This window comes from Poecilia formosa, unplaced genomic scaffold (assembly GCF_000485575.1).
Source record: "Poecilia formosa unplaced genomic scaffold, Poecilia_formosa-5.1.2 Scaffold67, whole genome shotgun sequence".
In the NCBI taxonomy this organism is placed as follows: domain Eukaryota; kingdom Metazoa; phylum Chordata; class Actinopteri; order Cyprinodontiformes; family Poeciliidae; genus Poecilia; species Poecilia formosa.
Genome location: NW_006800006.1, coordinates 450,381 through 474,210, shown reverse-complemented (window position 1 = coordinate 474,210; position 23,830 = coordinate 450,381). Strand labels below are relative to the sequence as shown.

General features: G+C 40.2%; 1 protein-coding gene and 1 long non-coding RNA gene across 3 annotated transcripts; one reads left to right on the top strand and one right to left on the bottom strand.

Annotated features, from left to right (window-relative positions):
- The first annotated feature begins 2,378 nt into the window (after positions 1–2,378).
- On the top strand, positions 2,379–4,366 carry LOC107836574 (uncharacterized). Its single transcript, XR_001662489.1, has 2 exons — positions 2,379–3,386; positions 3,417–4,366. It is a non-coding gene; the product is annotated as an uncharacterized LOC107836574 (long non-coding RNA).
- Positions 4,367–5,165: 799 nt separating this feature from the next.
- On the bottom strand, positions 5,166–22,847 carry LOC103139967 (phosphatidylinositol 4,5-bisphosphate 3-kinase catalytic subunit alpha isoform). 2 transcript variants are annotated; one of them, XM_007554859.2, is made up of 21 exons: positions 22,518–22,847; positions 19,198–19,602; positions 18,907–19,116; positions 17,626–17,876; positions 17,292–17,537; positions 17,000–17,085; positions 16,564–16,669; positions 15,127–15,279; positions 14,158–14,292; positions 13,923–14,047; positions 12,868–12,949; positions 12,607–12,771; positions 12,403–12,506; positions 11,194–11,365; positions 8,749–8,855; positions 7,836–7,957; positions 7,479–7,557; positions 7,135–7,305; positions 6,095–6,212; positions 5,824–5,975; positions 5,289–5,559 (listed from the first exon to the last, which is right to left on the bottom strand). In XM_007554859.2, exons 2-21 carry the CDS (start codon positions 19,547–19,549, stop codon positions 5,289–5,291), a joined length of 3,207 nt encoding a protein of 1,068 aa, XP_007554921.1. In that variant the 5' UTR covers positions 19,550–19,602; positions 22,518–22,847. The 2 variants fall into 2 exon arrangements, with proteins under 2 accessions (XP_016528395.1, XP_007554921.1); XM_016672909.1 differs by lacking the exon at positions 22,518–22,847 and having other exon boundaries at positions 5,166–5,559; positions 19,198–19,549.
- Positions 22,848–23,830: the final 983 nt, after the last annotated feature.

Genomic DNA, 23,830 nt, shown 5'->3' with positions numbered 1-23,830 from the left:
TGGCTGATTATTTCACTTATAACAAAGCATTTTCCCCATATTAGAAGTGAAATAATCTACTAGTGGAACTAGTACTTTTTCATCAATATTAAGGAATTTTTAACTTAAAACAAGCTACTTATAAGTTAGCTTTGTCAGATATTTGCACCAAAAACTAGACCAAAAATACATGGCAAGATTTTGTGTTTTTGCAGTGTACATTGTTTTCTATTGTTAACAAAAAAAAACACTTAATTGTTTAAAATGTTTGTCCTGTATCTTTTTCATAATCATAATTAACTAACTGAAGTAAAATCACCTAATTATTCAATGATGACATTTAAAAATAAAACATATCGGTATCGGCGATACTAGCCTTGTGTTCACTACCTATCGGATCAAATAAAGATTTCCAGTATCGCACACCGTCTGTATTATTTAATCTCAGAAAGAAATAACTTATACATTTGGAGGGGCGGGGGAGGTTACTGTTTTTCTGTCTTGGCATGAAATAACTTTATCCAATAACGAGCATCTCATGAGTCTATCTGAAGCCACCAATCGGATAAGCTGAATGACTGCGACCGAAGAGGAGCAGATGTGGTTCAGTGGCAGTGACGAACACTTCAGGACGATACGAGTGTCTCCTCCTGAGGAGGCCGCAAGAATCACATTGGCTCCGTGGCAGAGCTCGCCCGACACTTGTACCAGGAACGGGTGAGTGGATCAGCTACTCACACCCACTTGGAGAGAATGATGCGACAAGAAGCTACTTCCGCCCCCAGAAAAACATCCGAGTACAGACAGAAAATCAGCAAGTAGAAGAAGAAGGAGGGGAAAAAAAGAGCAATCCCATGAGTCGTGTGCTGTGCCAACGCTGAAGAATCCTGGTACAATGTGTAGGGTTGCTTCTCATCCAAGGCTGCGTGTCTCCTTCAAGCTCGGTCCAAGAACACTGCCATGAATAAAGAGCTGGATGGAAACGTCCTCCGGGAGCAACTTCTTCCAGCAATCTGGGAGCAACCAGCATGTTGGAGCAGAACGTCACACGGAAGAAGTGGCTCACTTGGAATATTTTAACACGACTGATGATTAGCTTTAAAAAAAGAAAAACATGGTGGAGAAACAAACCGAGATCAACTCCAAACAATGAGGCAAGAGCGGGAGGCCGTCACTCAGAACATCATGGAACATTTTGCGTCACTGCAAAGATAAACAGCATCAATTCTGCACTTTTGTCTTTTCTCTGAATCATTAAAAAAAATACTTTATCAGCTTAGCTTTCAACTACACAAATGTCTTTTCTAGACATTTTACGGCAAAAGTCCTGAGGCAAAGTCTACTGGCGATCATTTTAAAATTTAAAAGTTGATCTGCAGAGGTTAGCGGGAAAATTCAGAAACAATTGAAACCAGAAGTTTATATATATAATTTCTTTTCTCTGTCTGAAGTTAAATCGCACCAAACCTCTCTTGCTTCAGGTCTGTTAGAAATACCAAAATTATTTGTATTTGCTTGATGCCACAATGAGAGAATGTCAGATATTTATCTATAAAAGCAACAAATATACTTAAAAAATGTAATGACAGACTTAATGTCTTTCAAATGTAAAGCTTACATCCAGAATGATTCCCGCCTCTTTAAGCAATGAGGGAAAGACCAGAGGATGATGTCATGACTTTGGAAACTTCTGATAGGTTAGCTGACGCATTCAAATGAGTATGTGGGGAAATTTTCTGCTATAATTTGAGAGCACACATTTTGAGTTTGAAAGCAGGGTTTTGTGTCTTGTTTTCAAACCTTTTAATACTTGTGCTTACATTTTCATTTTGAAAGCAAAATGAAAAAGTTTTTCTTTGTTACTTTGTGTCTTTCTCAAAACCTGTAATGCTTGTGCTCAAAACTTCTGCTCTCTTTCAAATATTCACTGTGCTCTCTCAAACCTTTCTCCTCATGCTCAAAATTTGTCTCTGCTTAGATCAAATCTCCGCATGCAACCCTCCCTGCGAGCAGAGACAAATTTTGAGCGTGAGGTTTGAGAAAGCACAATGGCTAAAAAAAAGTTTTGAGCACAAAACTCAAAACTTTTGTGCTCATGTTTTGAGAAGAAAAACACAAAGTCCTGCTTTCAAAATGAAAATGTAAGTGCAAGTCTTAAAAGTTTTGAGAACTAAAGATATGAAAATCCTGCTTTCAGATGGAAAATGTGTGCTCTTGAATTATGGCAGATAAATTTCCCAAAAAATGAGGAAATGTATGTAAAAATTAAGAAATAAGTATCTGACATATTCTTTCTCTCATTTGTGGTATTTGTTAAATAAATGTTTTGTGATTCTCACTGATGCAAAACAGGAGAAATTTGGTCTGATTTCACTTCAGTGAAAAAAAAAAGTATTTTTATTTGGTGTATGTAAACTTCTGCTTTCAACTGTAGCTGAGATTGAAGCCGCGTCGTAATGAAACCATTTCGTAAATTCTTGTCGATTCTACACACACTTAAAACGCGTAAATTGAATTTCAGAGAAAAATCTAATTAGGGAAACGTTTTTTTTTTTTGTTTTTTTTATTCAACAGCACAATAAATGAATGTATAGTTTCTTAACAGACATGGTCATATGAGGATGCATGAAACAAGTAATCCGAAGAAGCTCTATGGGTTCTAGACGAGTGAGTATAGAAGAAACCCAAAAACTGGTCTGCTTTAAAACATGCAATGTATGGTTCTTCAAAAATCATTTTGTGCTTACAGAGTTCCACTTCAGGGGCGGGAAACGAGGATGGTACATGAGAACTTGTCCTTTAGTCACTCCGTCCTCACCACTAATGGAGGAAGGCAGCTGGACTTGGTAGGAGACTGGGTTAGGTAACGCACCGCTGCCTTTTTTTTTTTTTGTTTGTTTCTTTTCATTTACCGATTACATACATGAGTTTGTCTACATTTCAAAAATACAAAAATATATATTACCTCTGTAGTTATTCAAGGAAAGCATTTGCACATGTAATAGCATCTTGTTATCTTCATTCGGACTGTACCTCACACGAGTAACAAGATCGTTTCTGTACATGAAATTCAAGTAAACGACGTCAGACGAGAAAGGAGAGGGAGGCGTTCATGTCTGAGGAGTTCATGCGTGACAATGTGGAGATGACAGGAGATAGTCGTTTAGAGGGGGAGGGGTTTCGGGATCGTGCTTCGCCATGATGGGGTTTGGCTTCCTGAGCAGCAGAAAAGGCCAAGGGGACTTTGGATACGAGGAGCTTCCTAAACGCGTGGAGACCGACTGATCCACCGGGGAAAAGGAAAGGAAAGGTTTGCAAGTAAGACATGGGCTGGTGTCAGGCTGCCATGGTAATGATTGGATAGAGCACTCAGGCAAAAAATGTGGTTTTCCGAGTAAACATGGTCCGTTTAAAAGGTTTTAAAAGGACCTTTTAAGTACTTATAAAGTCATTCAAAGGAATTTAAAACTGCCTTATCAGACTTTTATTAAACATTTTTCTTAAAAATGTTTTATTGTCCTGACGTGGAATAAAACTGTGGTCATAGTGTCATCTGCAGAAATAACCTGGTCAGAAACAACCAACCAGAGTCAGGAGGAGGATCTTAGTGATGTCAATCATTCTCATGTACGCGCTGCTCACACCCTTCCCCCTTGCTCGCTGCTACGCTACAGCTAGTTAGCATAGCCACCGCTGACGGTGAATAGTTTTCTGTAGCCGGAAATTGTTTTTCTCGCCATTAGCACAGCTAGCCTACATGAGGGTGATTGAAAGCGCCAAGGCCCTCCTTCTGGTTCCGATTGGTCGTCTGCATTCCTGCAGTGGAGAAGACAGAGGAGCTTGATTTTTTTTTTTTTCAGATCATCTATCTTATATTACACCGTTGCGACATGTTTTTAAAACATGCTGCAGATTTAACGTTTTAACATTTCTGTAACTTTTTTAGGAGCAGCACCTAATTCCACCCATGCCTACTTGAAAACTTCAGAGAATGTCACCTTTCTTTCTAAATCGGAAGATGAAGAAACAGAATGAGGCATAATAACGCACAAGGCTTCGGCAAAGAGGAAGAGAGAAAAAAAAGGGGTGGGATTCCAAAGCGTTTCCTCCACACAGTTCGTTCTGCTGGGAGGAAGAAGCAGTAGACTTTAGTGTTCCGGGGAAACGGTTTCGCTTCTTCTGCTCCCACCCCCAGAGGCAAGCCGTCTGTCCGTCCATCACCGTCACGGTTCTGAGTATCCTTAGGGAGCTTTCATTCGTTTTCTAGTATACAGTACATGTTAGAGCCACAACTTGCATAGTGGAACAGAACATCAAGCTAAAGGAACATTACACACACTTTTTTTTTTCACTCCTGTGTTTCAACGCTGGACAAAAAAAAAAAAAACTGAGTGGAGCTAGGTGATGTGGGGGGTTTCCTCTAGCTCTGCTGGGTGGCTGCGACGGTAATACTGACAGACAAAACAAATACTGCAGAGATCAGTGCTATGTGTACACACAAAACATGGAATAGTAGTGACTGGGTTTTTTAGGCTGTTTAAAATAAGACTGCTCTGTAGTGGGGTTTTGAACACACACACACTATATATATATATATATATATATATATGGTACTTTGGCTCAGTAGAAAATTCTGTTATAAAGAAATATGTGCACCAAATGCATATAAGCAAAGAGATATAGTGCTGTAGAAAACTCAATCACGCGGCGCGCTCACGAACACGTCACCGACGACTTCCAGGTTCAGTCTCGTAGTGTGCTGCTGCAGAAAATGTGAAATTTTTCAGACCACAGATCGTTGAGTGTTGTTGACGGTTCTGCCGCGTCGTAAACCAGGAGGCGTTCTGTCCTTTTCGGGGTCGGGGTCACCTTCATCAAAACAAGGTAGTAGAAAACGCTTCAGTCAGGTCGTCTTCAGGGAAAGCTCTGGCTGATGATTGGAGATGTACGGGAAGGAATAAAAAGTAAGAAAATATTCTTTTGTGTCTGTATGTGTACACACACACACACACACATATACATATATATATATATATATATATATATAAAGATCAGCGCCGTTCAGGTTCCCTCTACTCATTCTGTTTGTATGAGAAACGTCACCGTTGCTTCTCAAAGTCATCATTAAGGGGAAAGAATATCTCGACTTGGATTAATAGATGCTTTTAGGTGTTCGTTTTGTCTTCAATGCAGGCTTTTTTTTTTTTTTAAAGCATCTTTGTTTTTGTTGTCTAGCTCAGCGGCTATAACCAGACCTTCACGTGGTTTTGGGAAGGAAATGGAGTCCTCTCAGTTCATGCAGAGTCCTCTCAGTTCATGGCGTGCTGGCGGATGGTGTGGAAGATCCAGTCCATCTTGGTGGTCCAGCCGCCGTGATGGGCGTCGTTCATCTGCTTCATGAAGTAGTCGAGCGCCTCCTGCTCAGACTTGTCCAGGGCCAGGGTCTTCCTGATGTAGGCGATGTCGTCGAACGACTGCAGCTCTGGCATGCCCGAGCCCAGCATCATGGAGAACAGGTTGATGAAGAGGTTGGCGTGCTGCCGGATGGCCAGGTAGGCCTTGTAGCACATCTCCTGGAACCTGAGAGGGTTGGTGAGCAGGGTGGGCAGGGGTCACAATAAGCAATAAAACAATTAGTTCATTGGACAATAAAAGAATTGTTTTTGTCTCCAGTAGATAAATGTTCTCAAAATTAAAAGCTGGATTTTCCTTATTGTTTCAGTTTGATATTCTGCTGCTGGAAGAAAGGCTAATTGTGCTTTTCATCTTTCCCAGAGCTGCCGATAAATTCCCCCATGTCTGCGTCCCGGACCGCTCCCATTCGATCCACTCCAGCAGTCTCACCTTTCGAACTCTCTGGTTTTTGTACACTCCTGCGTTCCTTTGCTGATGACGATCAAGAAGTCCTGCGTGAGAACAAACGGGACCCGCTCTCTCTTGTACCCGAACTTCTTCTTTTTGTGGTCGAGGAAATGGCCAAAGTCTATGTGGAACAGCTGCGAACGCACAGCAGTAATGTTTGATCATTACAAAAAAAACAACAAACAAAACAAAACAAAAAAAAAAAAACAGGGAGTTTTTAGGTGCACCTGAGAACAAAAAGAGGTTTTCCCACCTGTCCGTCGTCTTTCACCATGATGTTGCTGTTGTGTCTGTCTCCAATGCCGAGGATGAAGGTGGCGACGCAGTAGCCGGCGCACGACCGGGTGAACAGATCGATGGCCTGGTCGTACCTAACAGAGGGAAAAAATAAATAACAACCAAATAAATCGTTCAATTCAAGCTGTTGGTGTCTTTGTGGTGCAAAATGGCTTGCAAAAGTATTCACACCAAATTAAATTTTTTTCACATTAGAATTTTAGGTGGCAGACCAACACAAAGCAAAGCATCACTATGAAAGTAAAGGAATAATGTGGTTAAAATAAGATAAAAAATAAATAAATCAAATCAAAGTTGTGTCGCATTAACATCCACGAGTATTATGCTAAGAAACAAAAAATTAAGAGAAAAAATTAAGATTGTAAGAAAAAGTCGTACGAGATTGACGTCACAATATTAAGAGAATAAAGTCGGGAAAATGTGAGAAAAAAAGTCGTACGACAAAAGTCCCAACATTATGAGAACAAAGTTGTAACTATTTCTTAAAATATCAGAAAATATTTTTAAAAACTTGCTTTTTATTTCAATTGTTACAATTTTTTTATATACTTTCCAAAAACGTAAACAGAAAATCTCATCAATCGATAAAATTGATTTGTAATGGCACAAACACGTGGAAGTGGCTGCTCAGCTGATCAAATTGGGTCCAAAACATGGTGGTGACAGCATCATGCTGTGGGGATGCCTTTGTCTTTAGCTGGAACTAACGGGCAGAGGTTCAACTTACAGCAGGGCAACATACAAGCCAGAGCTACAAGTCAGATCAACGCACATTAATGTGTTAAAACGGCCTAGTCTAAGCTCAGACCTAAATGTAATTAAGAATCTGTGCTAAATCTTGTTCAATCAGATAGAAAGTGTGGCTTTCCTTCACAGTGTGAACCACTTCCTGTTGTTCCGTCATATAAAATCCAATAAGTTTGTGTGTGAACAAACATTAAAAACGATTTAAAGGGTGTGAATACTTTCTACATATCAAGTTTTTCCGCTGCTCACATTTCCCCCTTGTTCTTATCCTTGAGCCACTGGTGCAGAGCGTGGCTGTTGAACTGCAGCGCCCCCTTCAGGCCTCCTTTGCACTGGATCTGCATGATGGTGTGAGAGTTCCTCACCACTTCGATCAACCCCACGCAGTCGCCGATAGACAGGCAGCCGTACGGCAGCATCCTGAGAGAAAAACACGGAAACGCAGACAGAGATGACAGGCTTGTTCACAGAATGGGAGGGACAGACGAGTCTGCCAGCATGTAGAAAAAATAAAAATAAAAAAAAATAAAAAGAAACGGGACTGAAAGCGTGTGCCTGCGTCTCCCGCTGTCATGAGGAAGTGAGCGGCCTACCTGAGATCAAGGCCCTGGTTCTGCCAGATGTTCTCCATTATCCTAATGATCTGCAGCGTCAGCATGTCCTGCCTCAGATCTGCGGAAGCACCGAGGTGAACAACTGAATATTAGCCGCTTTGATCAGCAGCTCTGCGCCGCTCTTTGTGGGAGCGGAGTCGTTAAAGTCAGGCCGATCTCACACGAGCTGCAGCCGAGTGTGAATCAGACACGCTTCTAAAAGAGCAGGGGAGATGGATATGTGTGTACGTGTGTGTGTGTGTGTGTGCGTGTGTGTGTGCATGCGCTGTGACACACCCTGCAGGATTTAACTGGATGCTGCACCGAGTGAGAGAGAGCAAGAGAGGCAGGACTCACCGTCTCCATTTTTGAAGATGATTTCGTTGTTCTGGAAGAGAAGTTCGGACATCATGTCCGGGTTTTCCCAGTTCAGCCAGAGAGGTCGCTTTGCCGATGACATCATCCGACATTCCTCCAGGCTGAAAGAAACATTTTTCAGTGAAAAACCAAGAAAAAACAGTCGGCTTTTCAGAACTATTCAGTCTCTCCTCATGAGTGCTGCGGCTGTAGAACTTACTGTACGTCTGCATTATGTCATTATGTCCCCAAATCACATAAACAATATTTACTTTAGAAATTGATTAATCAGATGAAAAATTTGCTCATTTTGCAGATTTTTAATTTGATCACTTAACCTTTTTTTATACAATATTAGGAACACATTAAAAAGACACAAATATTTATTCTTTTTTAAATAAGAAAAACATTTTATTGCCCAACATGCAATCACTTAGCATTCCTTTAGTGAACGTTTGATCATTTCAAGTAAGGTGGGTCTGCTGCTAAAAAATTACATCCAACATATTTTTAATTTTTACTTTTTTTTTTTTTTTTTTTACAGAATTTGAACCATGCGAAGCTAAAACTGGCACTTGAGGAGTTCTAAGTAGAATATTTTTACAAATATTTTTTTTATCTCTAGTGCAAAATGTTGATGTTTTGGGTAAAATGATTAATTACAACTGATCTGATTAATCACAATAAATCAACTAATCAGAATTAATTAAAAAAAAGCATTAATCACAATTAATTTGATTAATCATGATTAATCCAATTAATCACGACTGATCCGATTAATCAGATCAGTTGATCAGAGGTTAATTGGATTAATCACAATTAATCCAATTAACCTCCATTAATCCGATTAATCGTTTCAGCCTTAAACTGCAGACCGGTGTGCTGTTTCGCTGTGAGAGGTCAGAGGGCGTACCGGAGGTTTCCCAGCTGATGTGCCGGGTTGAGCGGAGAGGTAAAGCTTTGTAGTGCATCCATGTAGTCAGGCCTCTTCATCTGCTCGACCAGAAACTTCATTTGGACCTTTTAGGAGATGAAAGAGAAATCAGTCACTTCCATAACTCTGATGTAAACGCTACGGCTCAAACTCATCTGCAACATTTACCGTCTACAACACATTGATTTTTTTTTCTTTTTTGTATGAGAATGCACCCCCTGGTGGCCATATGTGAGGATTACAGCCATAGTGTTGATTGTAAGATTATGAGCTACAAATAATTAAAAATATAACTACAGTTAACAGTTTCATGAAGCCAAAAATCTGAGTTTGGCAGCTGATCTGCGTTCAGATATATTTCACGAATAAAAGAGAAGTGTTGCACACATCCTCTCCTGATCCGCAGCTCCACTTGGCTGGGACACAATCAGGACAATCCGCTTTGGCAGCCGCAGCTCGGAGTTTGGACACAAGTAAGCACAGAAAGCAGAACGGTGTCACAGACACAGACATCCTCGTTACAGGGAGCTGACTTTCACAAGAAGATGTGAGCAAAAGTGGAGGTAAGCCTAAAGGCTGCAACAGCAGCTTTTCATGCGACTTCTCTCATGCGCATTTAAAGGCTGCGATTAGAGCTGAGGGAAATACTAGAAGCGCATTTCCTACAGCCATAATTGTGTGCCTAGGAAGACGTCCAAGCCAAAGCCCACACACTGTAAAAACACTAAATCTTGCCAAGTTTTTTTTTAGTCTAGTTTCTAGTGAAAATGTCTTTGCACACTTGAATACAAAACAACTAACTTGAAAGTAATTTTTCAGCAAAATATAGTAGCTCGTTTTAAGTAAATAATTCCTTAATATATGAAAGTACGAGTTCCACTGGGAGATTATTTCATTTACAACAAGATGGGTTTTTTTCATGTTATGAATGAAATAATAATCAGTGGAACTAGTACTTTAAAAAAATATATATTAAAGCATTATTAGCTAAAATATGCTAGTATATCTTGCTGAAAAATTACTTGTAAGTTAGTTTGTCTTATTCTATGTGTGCTAAGATGTCTGAACAAGAAACTACACAAATATACTGGGTGACCTTGTGTTTTTATTGTGAGTTTGTTGAAAAGCAACTAAACTCAACGTGTCACCAGATCAGATCATCAACATGGACGAAGCTCCGCTCAACTTCAACAATTTCTAAATACATGTGACTTATGCTCCGGTGCATCTGGTGGATGTTTTTTCACTTCATACCACATTTTGTGACTAACTGGACTTATAGTCCGAAAAATATGGTATATTATTTTAGCAGTGGAATAACTGTTATCCATTTGAAATTAAAATAATTAGAACAATATACTGCAAATACATTGTCACTTCGATATCATATTGCAAAGAATTGTTTGGAGAGAAGTATTTGTTGGCCAACATATTTTACAATTGCTGAAGTTTTTTTTTTTATGCTAATGTAATATTAAACCAGTAGGACAGAGTCTCATGTAGAGGTGGGCATTTATTGTATTGTGAATCATTTATCGTGATAAATTTCTTATAAGAATTTAGATTTATCACCGTCATAATAAATTCAAATTAATGATGAAAAAAACAACCAAAACTGTCTGAATTGTCGGTTTCAGTATTTTCTCCTCTGTTTATTTGATAAGAGTATTAATGAATAACAATGAATTTGAAAACATGATTAAATCCAATTGAGCAATACAAATCACACCTCTTTATGTGACTGGTGTCCTAAACAAGCTCTTAATAAATGGGAATTTTTTTCAAGTGCTGCATTTGTGTTTGTGGGTCTGTAATTGCTGTGGCATGCAGTCACAGCCATTATAAAAAAGAAGTAGTTAATAGTTTGTACTGTCACTTTTATCGTTACTGCAATAGTACCACAAAATATTGTGATCAAACTTTCAGTCCATGTCTCCAATCCCAAGCCTCACAGCAGCAAAAGCTCAAACTACTGTAAAAATGCTAAACTTCAGAGTTGGAAGAATGGACTAGAAAGATGGAGAGAAAACCAACATATAATGCTCTTGATATCGCAATATTTGCCAATATTAATGCATGATTTTTTTCATAACATCATGCAGTTCAAAAATCTAATCATGTCATACATTCTTGTTTTATATTTTTGTGTGAAGAGTGTGAAAACTTGGTATTACCCCCGCCTAGCCTAGTGTGGGGTGAGGCTAAGAATATTCAATGTTCAATATTCAATGAATATTCAATATGCCGAAGCCTGGACAAATCTAATAATATTTACTGTTCCCATTCAAGAAGCGTCTATCCTCCAGTTAGCGGAGATCTAACACTCTCGTGGCAGCTCTGTCTCCGGGTCGGTCCAGATGTTGCGGAGGATGAACCCGCACCCAGCGAGGATGAAAGGGAAGCAGCTGCCAGCTGTCGGGTTACCTTCTGCGCCTCGTCTTTTTTCTCCTGCTTGAGCAGGTCGGTGAGATTGATGAGCTTCTCCATGGCCTCCACCTGCCGGCTCAGGTGCTTCAGATACATGCCGCATGCCCGGCAGTACGACTCCAGCAGGAGGCCGAAGCGCTGGCTCACCGTCTTGTTGTGCATCTCTGATCTTCACACACACAAGGAAAAAAAAAAAGAGGAAGTTTTAGGAAGTTAGGTGATGATGCCATCATGTTTAGCGGGACATCATAGACGGATGATTTGAAAAACTATCATCGGATCGCTAGGTCACTTTCAAAAAATCTAATTTTGCCCAAATTTTTGGCCCCAGACTCGAAAACTAGCAAATTTCAACTACAGGGGGATGATGTGGACTTAAAGTTTCATTATGATATTTTGTGGTATGATTGTGATAATGATAAAATGACCATAAGAACAATTTCTTACTTCTTTTTAAGGAAATGGTATGGCTGCAGCAATGTGTCACAGCAGTCGTAGCCCCACAAACACAAATACTGCCCTTGGAAAACTTTCCACTTTTTGGACGCCAGTCACATTAAACTGCACACAGTAACTGCATTAAATGATGTTTTCAAGTTTATCAATATTTATTAATAATCTACTTTTTCTAGAAAGTAGTACAAATAATACCGACAATACGGACAGATTTTAATAGGAATTTATCCTGGCAGCAATAACAAGAAATGTATCTCAACAAACTGTAAATGATACGGTTAACAATGCAAAATTGATTAAATAAAAAATGCAAAATTGAGTTATTTGCAATTTTTTTGTTTTACCTGCTCAACAATAAACAAAAGTTTTATGAAATCTGTATATCAAAAATCTGAAACATAAAACATGTATGGGTCTGGACAAATGATAATAATGTCATTTTGAGACCATTTTCAACTAATATATTGATAACAGCATAATAATGCAAGTTTATTCTCTCAAAAACTAAAAAAGTTTAAGTTTCCACAGATCACTCCAAAACCTGGAAAACATTTAAAATGTCCAAAATATAAAACACAACCAAAAACACCAAATAAAGAGAAAATAAAAAATGTGAAGGTTAAAAAAAACATAAATGTAATGGATTATAAAAACTTTGTAAACAAAACTGCCCTTCGGAAATTACAGAGCTTGTTTTTTATTTATTGTGCAATTAATTGTTCGCATACTCCCAGGCAGAAATGAACTCACTTTAAGTGCCAGAAGAAGAAGTGTCCTATCCTCTGATTGGTCAAAGCCTTTTTCAGCAGGAAGCGTGCGAGCGGGTTGTCCAGGTACTGCTCATACTTCAGAACCTGGACACAGACAACGTGGAAAACCAACTTCATCGTCCTGCTCCTCGGCTCCTGGTGACGGCGACGCGGCAGGGACCCGGTTCTCCTCCGCCTGACTCACCTGGACCAGCTGGATGAGGTACTGCGACAGTTTGTCGTCGGTTAGATATTTCTCAAGGCACTTCACGGCGAACTCTCGGATCATGGGGTCGGGGAAGTTGCAGTCCAGCAACTCCATGGCTTGTTCTGGCTTAATGGCAGGCCAGTCTTTGAGAAGGCAATACATCTGGGATTTACAAAGAAGTAAAAAGGGTTTAAACTCAGACTGTCTGAAACGTCTCCAGCCGATTGGGTCTGTCCGCGTGTGAGGATGTCCACTCACCTGCGCGACCTCGTCTCTGGAGTTCCACTTCACAGCCAGGAGGATCTTGGGAAGGATATCTGGGATGTTGATGCAGTAATGTCTGGAATAAAAGAAGGTTTGAGGTTAGTCCCACATGGGCAACTTGAAGTATTTTCCATCATTCAAAGAAAAAAAAAAAAAGGAAAAAAAAGAAAAACAGAGCAAAGATTTTGTGGTTAATTTCCGAGTTGTAAGATTCAGATTTTAGCCAGCTTTTAGAACTGTAAGCAAGTAATTTTTTTTCATACACAAGTTAAAAATTTAACTGTCTAATTCCATTGAATAAAAAAGGCAACTGAACTCACGTGAATAAATTGGTTCACGCGACAAGTCATTATCAAACACGACCTGCCACGATCGTCTAACCACTTCCTGTTGCCGGTTTCTTCCTGCTTTGCGCCAGTGGCACCATCTGGTTGTTGGTCATGTGATTTGTGCGATGTGAACAGTGTTTCCATTGCAGTTTTGAGAAATAAACCAATTTCGATACCACCTCCTCCTAGCAGCAAAACATTTTAACGGCAAAAGTTTTTTCAAAATTGCAGTGTTTCTATTACGCACATTTATTGGCAAAAATATCAAATTATATTGTCAATGAAAACTCGGCGACTGAAAGTCAACAGCAGCAGGTAACTTGACAAGGACATGGGGTGGAAGTACGAATATAAAATCAAACTAAAAAGAAACATAACAAGCGCCATATCAAAAGAGATAACATATAAATGTTACACTGGTAAATATCAGGCATTGGCCATAAATATGTTCATATCAGTTGTTGATATCAGCCCAAATGTTCAAAGCGGTCCATCCCTGAAAGAAGCTGCATGACGAACAGAACGGGTTTTTCCACCAGAACCTAAAGCTTGAGGTCCAACTCCCTCATGGCGTTCTGCCATGTTTCACTGAAAAACGCCTTTAGAATTGAACTGAACACAGCTGCGGATTTCCACACCAAAGACCACTGGTGACCAATGAAAACTGGTTACCAGACGATTTCTAACCCATCAATGTGGAGCACAGACAGATAGATGTACCTGTGACTCCACAAAAAGTCCTTCTCCTGCTCAGTGATCTCAGACAGAGGGTCCCGGTTACACACTTGGCGCAGCTGCTCATTATCGCTCTCAGTCAGGGGTTTGTCCCGTGCCAATCTGTTGCTCTGCGGAAACCAGATGTCAAACACTTTAATACCCCAAACTCCTTCACCAACACGCTGAATCTACCGTACGGTCCTGCGTTTGCCAGCTTCTCCTGACGTTATTATCTTACCAGGCCAGGGTGTGAGTAATTAAAGCCGAGCTCCCGGGAAATGTTCCAGTTGGCGTGATCCTCGATCATGCTCATGTCAGGGAACTTGACTGGGCAGCTGAAGTGGTCGAACTCCAGCTCCAAGCAAGGGGTTTCCTGTGTGAGGGAGGGGGAAGGGGCTCAATCAGGGAGTTCACTACAGTCAGACAGGTGTCTGCGTCAACGGGTCACTCATTAAAGGTCAGCATTATGTGTTTTCCAGCCACATCGTATCATTTTATAGCACAATCAAGTAAATATGTTTCCTTAAGTTGTTATAAAAATGCTGTATATATAAAATATGACTTAAAAGAAACTTGACTTCCTAATTTAACGCCTTGAAATTGAGCAACTGTCTCTTTAAGAAGCCCCTGCTCGTTCTCCTTCAGGAAGTCATCACAACATGGCTCCTCAATTAAATCTTTAACTACATTTTTACCAGCGTTGCACTGAGAAGTAGCTCGTATAATAAGCTGAGCAGGTGCTCAGTTCCACCAAGTGTTTGCTAATTGCTGCTGACTAGTCTGAAGGAGCTGAGTGGAGAAATCTGCAATGCAGAAGCTCTGAAGCTTGGAAACTGCAACTCAGAGGAGGAGCTTCTTTCTCAAAGGCGGGGCTAGGTCCACCCAGGTGTTTTCACAGCTGAATGGTTGCTATGGGAGATTAAACAAACATCAAGGCAACACTCCAGGTATGTTTTTGATGAGGGAATAACATTACAACATGATGTAAAGCTAAAAAAGGTCAGTTTTACATAATACTGCCTCTTTAAGGCCAGCTTTGAAAAATCCAGTCATCAGGCTCAAATGTAAGCAGCCGATACGTCGTAAAAGACATGAAAAGATCACATTTATGCACATCATTTCCATTTCTTTCAAAACAAACGCTACGGATAAGGTCAGACTTATAACTGTATCCAGAGGTCAAAGAACCGTACCGCTGAGCGCTCACCTTGTTGGGGTTGGAGCCTGTGACACCGATGGGGTTGAGCAGATCCTCCAGGCCGTGTGGGACTGGCCACAGGTTGAGAGCCATCTTCCCCGCTACCAGCGTGTGTGTGTAGTCAAACAGGTTGATGTTGCCCCAGGCCAGGGGACAATGCTCCTGCAGGAAAAATGCCGATGACGAGATAAGTAGGAAAATGTTTCCAAACGGCTCTGGCTCGGGGCTACGGAGCACAATCCCTGTTTAAACATTCAAACATTAAAACACCTCTCCTTTTATTGGCTTCTGATTGGAGCGGGATGGTCGGCTCTGAGGTGGAACAGATGTTAAACGTATAGAGACTTTTGTCAAAATGAGTGTCTGAATGAAAAGCAGGCCAGCAAAACACAGAAAGGTTGTTATGTGTTGCTTTCGAACGTCCTGACAGTAATTTATTGCGGTGAGACGGTGGAGGAAAAAAGAGCTGCAGATAACTGGCAGCGTATCTTTAGCTCCTTTCATTCCACAGTGGAAAACTACAGCCCATCCAAAAACAAAGGCCCGTCTGAGCCGCTCCTTAAATTATGAAAAATCGATTCATGAATTTGACTCTTCTTGTTTTCACCTAAAGAGATTTACGCAGAACATAAATCCATATTTTATCTTTTCAAATTCCTTTTATATGCTAGTATATACGTTCATTGAGACATACAGACAGCGTTGCAAAACATTATATTAAATCTCAATCACAAACTTTCTTGTATTTTCTTGACATTTTATTGTATGTAGCAGGCCAACAAAAAAAATTGTGAAGAATGTTCAGTGGAAGGAAAAAAGTCACCCGGCTCTCAGGTTGTCATTTAGAAGACAACATCCCAACCTCTACAACATCTGAAACAGTTTAATGGCCACTCTGAATCTGTGCAGCCCTACTACGCATGCAGCCAGCACTACAACAGATCGAAGCATATTCCGGTGTTGGAACGGCCTAGTCAAAGTACAGATTTAAATGTGGTTCAAAATCTGTGGCAGCACATGAAAGGTGATGTTTACACACATTTTCTGTGGATTCAGGACAAGTTTCAGATTTTTTTGCAAAGTTCTTTGTTCAATCCCCTTTTGCTGCGTGTCTAGATTTTAACTTCTATAAGCAAAGAACTGACTCCGGCAGCTGAATGCATGCCATGTTTTCAGATTTTTACTTCTTAAAAAATAATTTCTTTAAAAATGGACTATTTTACCCCCACTTGACAAACCATTTCTCTATCGCATAAAGGCCCGATAAAATGACTAACTGGTAAACGGATTAAGTTCACTTAGACCACATTCAGCCAGTGGCTCAAGCAGATACACACACATCCAGATCCATATTCTAAAACAATTGATAACAATTCTTTGATCAAATCATTCATGACCAAGAAAACCCCCAGGGTCAAAGTTTCTGTGTGAAGTTTCTTGGCTGACCTCTTTAGCTCCCTTCCTTCCTTTGACGGAGCAGATGGAGAGGCAGAGTCGAGCGGCTCTGGGAATTTCTGTGACGTACATGTCGTAGGTCAGCCACTCGTTCCACCTGAAATCAGAAGGAAACGAACAAGCAACTCCGTTAACAAAATGAGACCTGGAGATGTAGGTATCATTAATTTAGCGCAGTGCACCACAGAAAAGGAAAGATAACGCATTGAAAAATGCATTAGCTTTTTCAATGAACACGTGATTTCAATTTAAATCACACGTAACTAAATTTTTTATTTAATAAAGCGCCACAATTGTGAATTTGTGTTTTATTGACATTTGCTGAATATTGACAAAGTTTTGTGCACGTTTGTAATAGAAATGCAGCTAACGTCGAAGCACAGCGCAGAATCCCAGAACATGAAGCGCTCTCGTTCAGCCTCCTTACCTGGGATTAGAGCAGGGGACGCGCTGAGTGTTGACGTTGTCGCACAGCTGCTCCCCACCATGGTAGATCCCAGTCCTGACGTAGATCTGCAGTAGGAAACGAGAGAAAGTTGAAGCAGGTAATAAACTAACAAAAACAGCTGAAACCAGAAGTTTACATACACTACATAAAAAGACAGATGCTCATTTTTTTCCTCGCTGTCTGACATGAAACTTTCCATCATTTTAGCTTCGTTGGGATTATCAAAAATGGTTTTTATTTGCTAAAAGAAGAGACAGATCAGCAGCTCTACCTTGTCTATGTCTCTGATGTTTACATTGACGTAGGTAGCGCAGAGGATCCTGATCCTCAGCGTCCCATTGATTGTCCAGAGACACTTGGTGGCCGTCTCGCCGTTCATATAGGGCGTCGCCGTGGAGATCCGCCTGGCGTACGACGGCATGGTGAAGTTCTCCATGGGCAGCTGGGAATACAGGCTCTCTTTGGACATCAGCATCAGGTTGGGCATCCTTCCCAGCATGATGCAGCTGCGGATATACTGTAGAGCACAGCGAGAGGTGAAATGAAGCTAATTCAAAGTTCCCACTCAGCCGTTAATGAATGCTGAAAAGCGCGGAGCGGGATACCTTGTACTGACTCAGAGGGTATTTCTCCAGTAAGTACTCGTCACAGCCGCAGACTTTGAGGATGTACTTCCCCTGGTACTCCTGGACGCACATCTTCAGCTGCTCCTGAGTGAGCAGCATGCTTCGTGTCTTCTTCCGGATGGCTTCGGCGATCACCTGCTCGGGCACGCTGTCGTGGTTGATCTTCAGGGTGTACTTCTGCTTGTCGTTGCTGGGCGAAACGATGACCCAGATCACCACGATAATCTGGCCTGAAGGATAGAAAAAAAAGCGCAGCAAAAGCTGTTCTGTAAAACAGGAATTTCCAGTGTTCATTTTGAATTGTTATATTTCAGCTTTTTTTTAAAAAACAATGAGGGTTCATCTACTTCCTAGACACATAATGCCATTTAATAGCACAATCAACCGACTATGTTACCTTCAGTTGCTATGGAAATGACGCACATATCGAATATGACTTAAAAGAAATTTGACTTTGCATCTGATGCCTTGAAATTGGCCAAGCTAGCTATCCAGGGTACGTTAACAGCTAGTTACCGGTGGCATCAACCAACCACCTGCTGAACACAATAAAGATGTCTGAGTTCAACACAAACTTTTGTGTGACAGGAAAGTCCAACAAGAAAAAAATACATATAGTCACCATTCTAAGTCTTTTTACTTTTTTTTGCCAAAAGTGATTTTTTTCCACCTAAGATATCTTTTGGCAAAAATCACATAGGCCATCATTTTAAGGAAGGTGAAGATATACGAGATTAAGCAGTCCTTCCATGGCAAAATGTAAGACCTGTGATTGATAAATTTAAGCCCAACTTACATTTTTAATGAATTTATGACATTTTAAAGCCTTAATTTTAGAAACATAAATTTCAGACTGGCTCTGTGACTCCAGCTCCAAGGCAGAGCTGTGGGTAAATAGATGGTGCTTTTTATGAACCAGCGCTCAGGCACTGGTTTAAAAAACAATGAGGGTTCATCTACTTCCTAGACACATAATGCCATTTGCCATGGGAGATTCCAGGATTCCTCAAACATACCTGAATGATTCAAAGCAACATTCCAGGAACATTTAAATGACGTTAACAACATAACGTCATATAAACATCAAAAAAAGATTTTGCATAATAATGCCCCTTTAAGAAAAATCACAGAGGATAAAAACTGACATTAAAAGGCCAAAGATTTACAAAATGAATGAAACTACAAAGGACACTGGACGCAAAGTGTGTCTGATGTGTTGAATTCTCCAGGATGCGGTGACCGCTCGGTGGAGCGTCTCACCTTTATCTAGTTTATTGTAGATGTGCCTGGGAAGCTCTGCAGACGATTCCACGTTAGGCGGGTAGACGTACAGCGCTCTGCTGTGGGGGCCGTTGCTGTCTCTGAGGTCCACGGCTTCTTTGCAAACATTTAAAATGTTCCTTCTGAAGTCCTGCACTTCGGAGTCCTTTACCAAATCAAACTCGCATATGGGCATTCCGATGGCAAAGCCTGCAGATAAACGGAGAACAGATCGCAATCAGACACTTGCTCAACATGCTGCGTGTCCCGGCAGCGCTGACAGGAGCCCACCTATTTCTCTGTTGAGGATTTTCTCCTCTCTGTTCCCCACTGGCTCGATGACTTTGAGGAAAGCCTGGAAGAGCCTGAGATCGCACAACCTCCTGGTCTCGTCGTAAAACTCCTCGCGCTCGGCCTCCTGCGTGACGCTGACGAAGATGTAGGAGCTCTCCTCCTGCAGCAGATGGTAGAGCGGGTACTTCCTGGCTTCCTTGAAGAGCTCGTGTTTGACCGTAATGAGCGTAGCCTCCCGGAGACACTCCAACGTGAGGATCATGCCGTTTGGCAGCAGGCAGTCCACAAGGATGCTGGGGGGCATCAAGTGCATCCCCCATAGTTCTCCGGAAGAGGGCCTGGGAGGCATGGCGGTCCCGGCGAATCCTGCCCGGCGATTTCCAGGTGAGAGCTATCAGCTGACTGAGAGGCAGGAAAAAATAAAATAAAACAATTATGTAAGAAATCACAGAACGATGGCTGACCTTTTAAACACAGCAGATATTATACTAACATTTCCTCCAGATAATACACATGTTCACCTCCAAGTATATTATTAACATTTCCCCCCCAAAAAAACTCAGAAATAGAGAAATAAAGGAGAACTGTTTGGAGAAATTCTATTCAAATTCAAAAATACTTTATTGATCCCAAAGTTAAAATTAAATGTTGTTAATTTATCATATTAATTCAAGATCCTTCCTAGCTGGAGGCAGGAAGGATCTCCTGTAGTGGTCTGTATTACGGTGAATATGAAGAAGCCTCTGACTGAAGACACTCTGTTTTTCTATCACTGTCTTATAAAGAGGATTTTCAAAGTTCTTCATAAATTTTCTTGATTTTAAGTAAATAAAAACCTTGTAGATGTAGGCACGAATCAAACAGCATTTTTTTTTTACCCATTACTTTCATTGAACCATTGTGAGTGTGCTGCACAGAATGATACAGAAATCTCATGTTAGAATGTAAAATATTTTAATTCATTACATAGACTTTAATTAATTACATAATTAATCTACTTTTATTTCATTATTTTTTTAACATACAAAAGTCCCAAGCCGGAAGCTTTGTATTCTCGTTTCTGGTACACCCGTAAATCTAATGCGCAAGCTTAAAAAAGTTTAAGGAACAATAAATATATCCGTTATTGAGCTCTTACTTCTATTTATTCAACTTTTTAGCAGCATACATGGTTTTTGAATTGAAAATTGTTCTTATTTTGTTTGATTAAAATGAATTGCAATTAATCAATTACCTGTTGATTCATTTTAATTGAGTCCCAATACTAAAATTATCAACTTTTAAGTGGGTCCAGTTACTAATTTTCAGTGTATGCACTATTTCATCATGATCGATTCTGATTTACCTGGATCGATGTTCTACTCGCCTAGCCTGATCCGTTGTAAGCTAGCCACTACAAAAAAAAAATCTAATCAGGTTTTCATTACTGAGTGGCTTAAACAGGGAGACAGACAGGAAGGTGAATGTCTCCCTTCTGGGTCAAACAGAACAGTAGAGTGTTCTGCTTGACCCGGTTCTTTCTGAAAGGAAAATGTTGGGTTTAGCTTATTGGAGACCTCAAAGCTCAGATGAGCATCTTTCATTCTGCAGGGAGTACACACAAAGCTGTTGTTGTTTTGGTTCAGTACGGCTAAAAGCACCCAATTCATGCTAAGATACTAAAATGTCCTCCTCTTTATTCATGTCATGTTTGTTTTGAGATTATCCTGTTTAACTGTGTAACACAGACAACTAATTTTTTTTTTTTTTTTTTAACTTTTAGAAAGTTGCTACGATGCATAACCGTGGGCAACAAAAGATTGTTTTTACAACTGGGAGCAGCTGATTAGCATCTGAAAAGCTCAAATAATACCTGAACTATGACCCCAAATCTCAGAGGAAACTTTATGGATGCAGAGAGAGGAGCAGAGAGTTGAAAACTTCCTTTCCATCAATCATTAAAGAGGAGCGGCAAAAGTGAACCAAGTGGATTAGCATACCTTGCTAACAACTGAAGGTGTTATCCATGACATGTTACTGTGGAATATTATCTCTGCTTTGCTGTTAGCATGTCATGGCAGTCACGAGGCAGTCATACAGCAACAGTCTTCAGTCAGAGGCCCTTTCAGATTCGTTACGAGACCGACTGCTACTGGAAAACCTCCCTGTGTGCAGCTTTACCAGCCAAAACGACTCTTTGAAGATATTTTGAAGTTATCATTCAGTCATTTAATTTCCGTTTGGGATGAATAAAAGTATTGTTTAACTGAACTGAATTCTTACACACAAAAGTGAGGAAAATGTACATTTTAAATACCTTCAAGAAAAAAAAACTATTTGCTAAAACTGTTATGTCAGAGTCTACAGTTTTGGAGTTGAGAGATTGGTCACAAACTTTGCAATTGGTGGATCTCTAATCCCAACTGTGACATACAGGATTCTGTTAATCTATGGAGGATACAGGAAGATTATAGCTATAATCTCAAACTAAAACTGGCAAAGATCCACTGTATTCTGATGTTCCGGACCTTATTCATTTTTGTCCTGACAGCTATGAATATTGGTCGAAGGAGGTCACATTTGACTTTGTTTACAGACTTACAAAACTTCAGAATAAATACTGCTTACATAACATCGCACATTTGTGTTAGTCTTGTCCATTTGATGTGTTTTATTTTTTAAGTAAAGAAGATACGAGTCCCATAAATTATCCCAAACGGGTTTATCAAATGCTTTAAAGCTGCCTTAATATATATCGATCATCTAAAAAGCTCTCCTTCTGTTAATTCAAGCAAGAAGAGTGACTTGGATTTTGTTTCACCTAATTTAGCTGGCACCTGGGAGTAGATGACCAAACCCTGCCGATAACAAACTACAGAAATGTTTTGGATATATAAAACAGAACGCAGAATGTTTATGTGTGTTTACGCAAAAGCTCCGACAGGTGCCCAGAAAAGTGGGTTTAAGGGACTTCAAACAGCATGTAAACAAACTCAGTAGCTCCCGAAGCCCAGCTGCATGCTGGCCAGAGGCTAACACGGCTGCGGTTTAGCTTTGGCAGCTGGACGAAACGCTTTCTCTACTTCTGCTGTTGTCTTTTTAAACTTTAGCTGGGTGTTGTTTCTTGGGGAGCTAGATGACCATACTAGCCAAGCTCACTAAGCAGATCAATGTCATTGGCAATATGACAACCTCGCCTCATACATGAGCTAATTTTAGTCTAACGTTAATATTTTTAATGTGCGCAAGCTAAAACTTGGCTGGGTGTGTGGGACTTTACAGTTGTTTGGGTGGACAGCGAAAGCGAACAAAATAAAGGAGAAACGAGGTAACAGTACCTGAGTAAGACTGCAAACGCAAACCGGTTAGCCGCGAAGCTAGTCAGCCAGCACCGTCATTAGCTGCGGCTAGCCCAGTTAATCCCATCCGTGCCCACTCGGGAAGTCTCACGCAGCGGCGTTAATGTTATCCTCTGTCCATGAAGACGATAACCGTGGAGCAGAAAGCCCCGGTTCTAGCTGCTGGTGATGTTAGCAGCATGTTGGAGCGATATTAATTTATCATACTTCGTACTGTTCGTCATTGTGCTGTTCTGGAAACAAACTGTTCTGTTTCATAGCGCGCTATCTCCACACAGCTAGCCTGGATTGATGGGAATTTCGGCTCCGTTTTTGGGATCCGGATCGTTTGGCTCAACTGTACTAAAAGAGCCGACCCATTCGGTACCACAACGCCTTCACCTAATCGTTGTGGTGAATATTTCAACACTAGGTGTTGAAATATTTTTGGGATGATGTTTGTAAATACCGTCAGGATCAAATTTATGTACCGTGATTTGACTTTAAAAACAAAATAGGACATGATGAACAAATCCCATGCTTTTTTTTTTAGATAATTGTAAAAGAAAGTGAATTAAACAAACAAACAAACAAACAACTCCTTTTACTGGTTGTTATGTTTTTGCTTACAGAAAAAGTAAAGGACTAACAAAATCTTTGAGCTTATTGCTCAGTAAAAGATAATTTACTGACTATATGTGGACATTTATTTGTAAAACAACTTTAATCTCATAATCATTCAGTCTGACAGAGTATGCTCATCTATGCTTATTATTTTTTTAATTCTAAAAAGAAAAAAAATGATTAAAAAAGCAATTAAATTCTTCCAAATTAAAATATTATTAATTTAATTAATGTTCTGAACCAACCAAAGCCATGAACACAAATGAGCCTCTAAAGTTTTATCACTTATGATTTTTCTACTCATATGGAGTATGTCTGCTTTGTGCATCTAGAGATGGAAACTTTTGCTTATTATTCTTTGCCAAACAGTTCAATCTCTGTCAAAAGGCATGGGGATCGACGAACATTTAAGAGATTCCCATTTGAATTTAGGTTTGGACTTTAATTAGGCCAATCTCACCCAATAATAAGCTTTGATCTGTAGAATTTCTGATCTAAAGAAAGGAAAAATAGATCTAATGAATATCACTAATACGTTTTTGTGTTATCGTGTTGTGGAGATTCAATGCAAAACCGTTGAATTTTTGCATTGAAAATGGATACTTTCCATTTATTGATGCCTGATTATTGTTCTTGATTTGTTCTGGTCTACTACTGAGAGCATTTTAGTTTAGTTATCAGATCAGCCC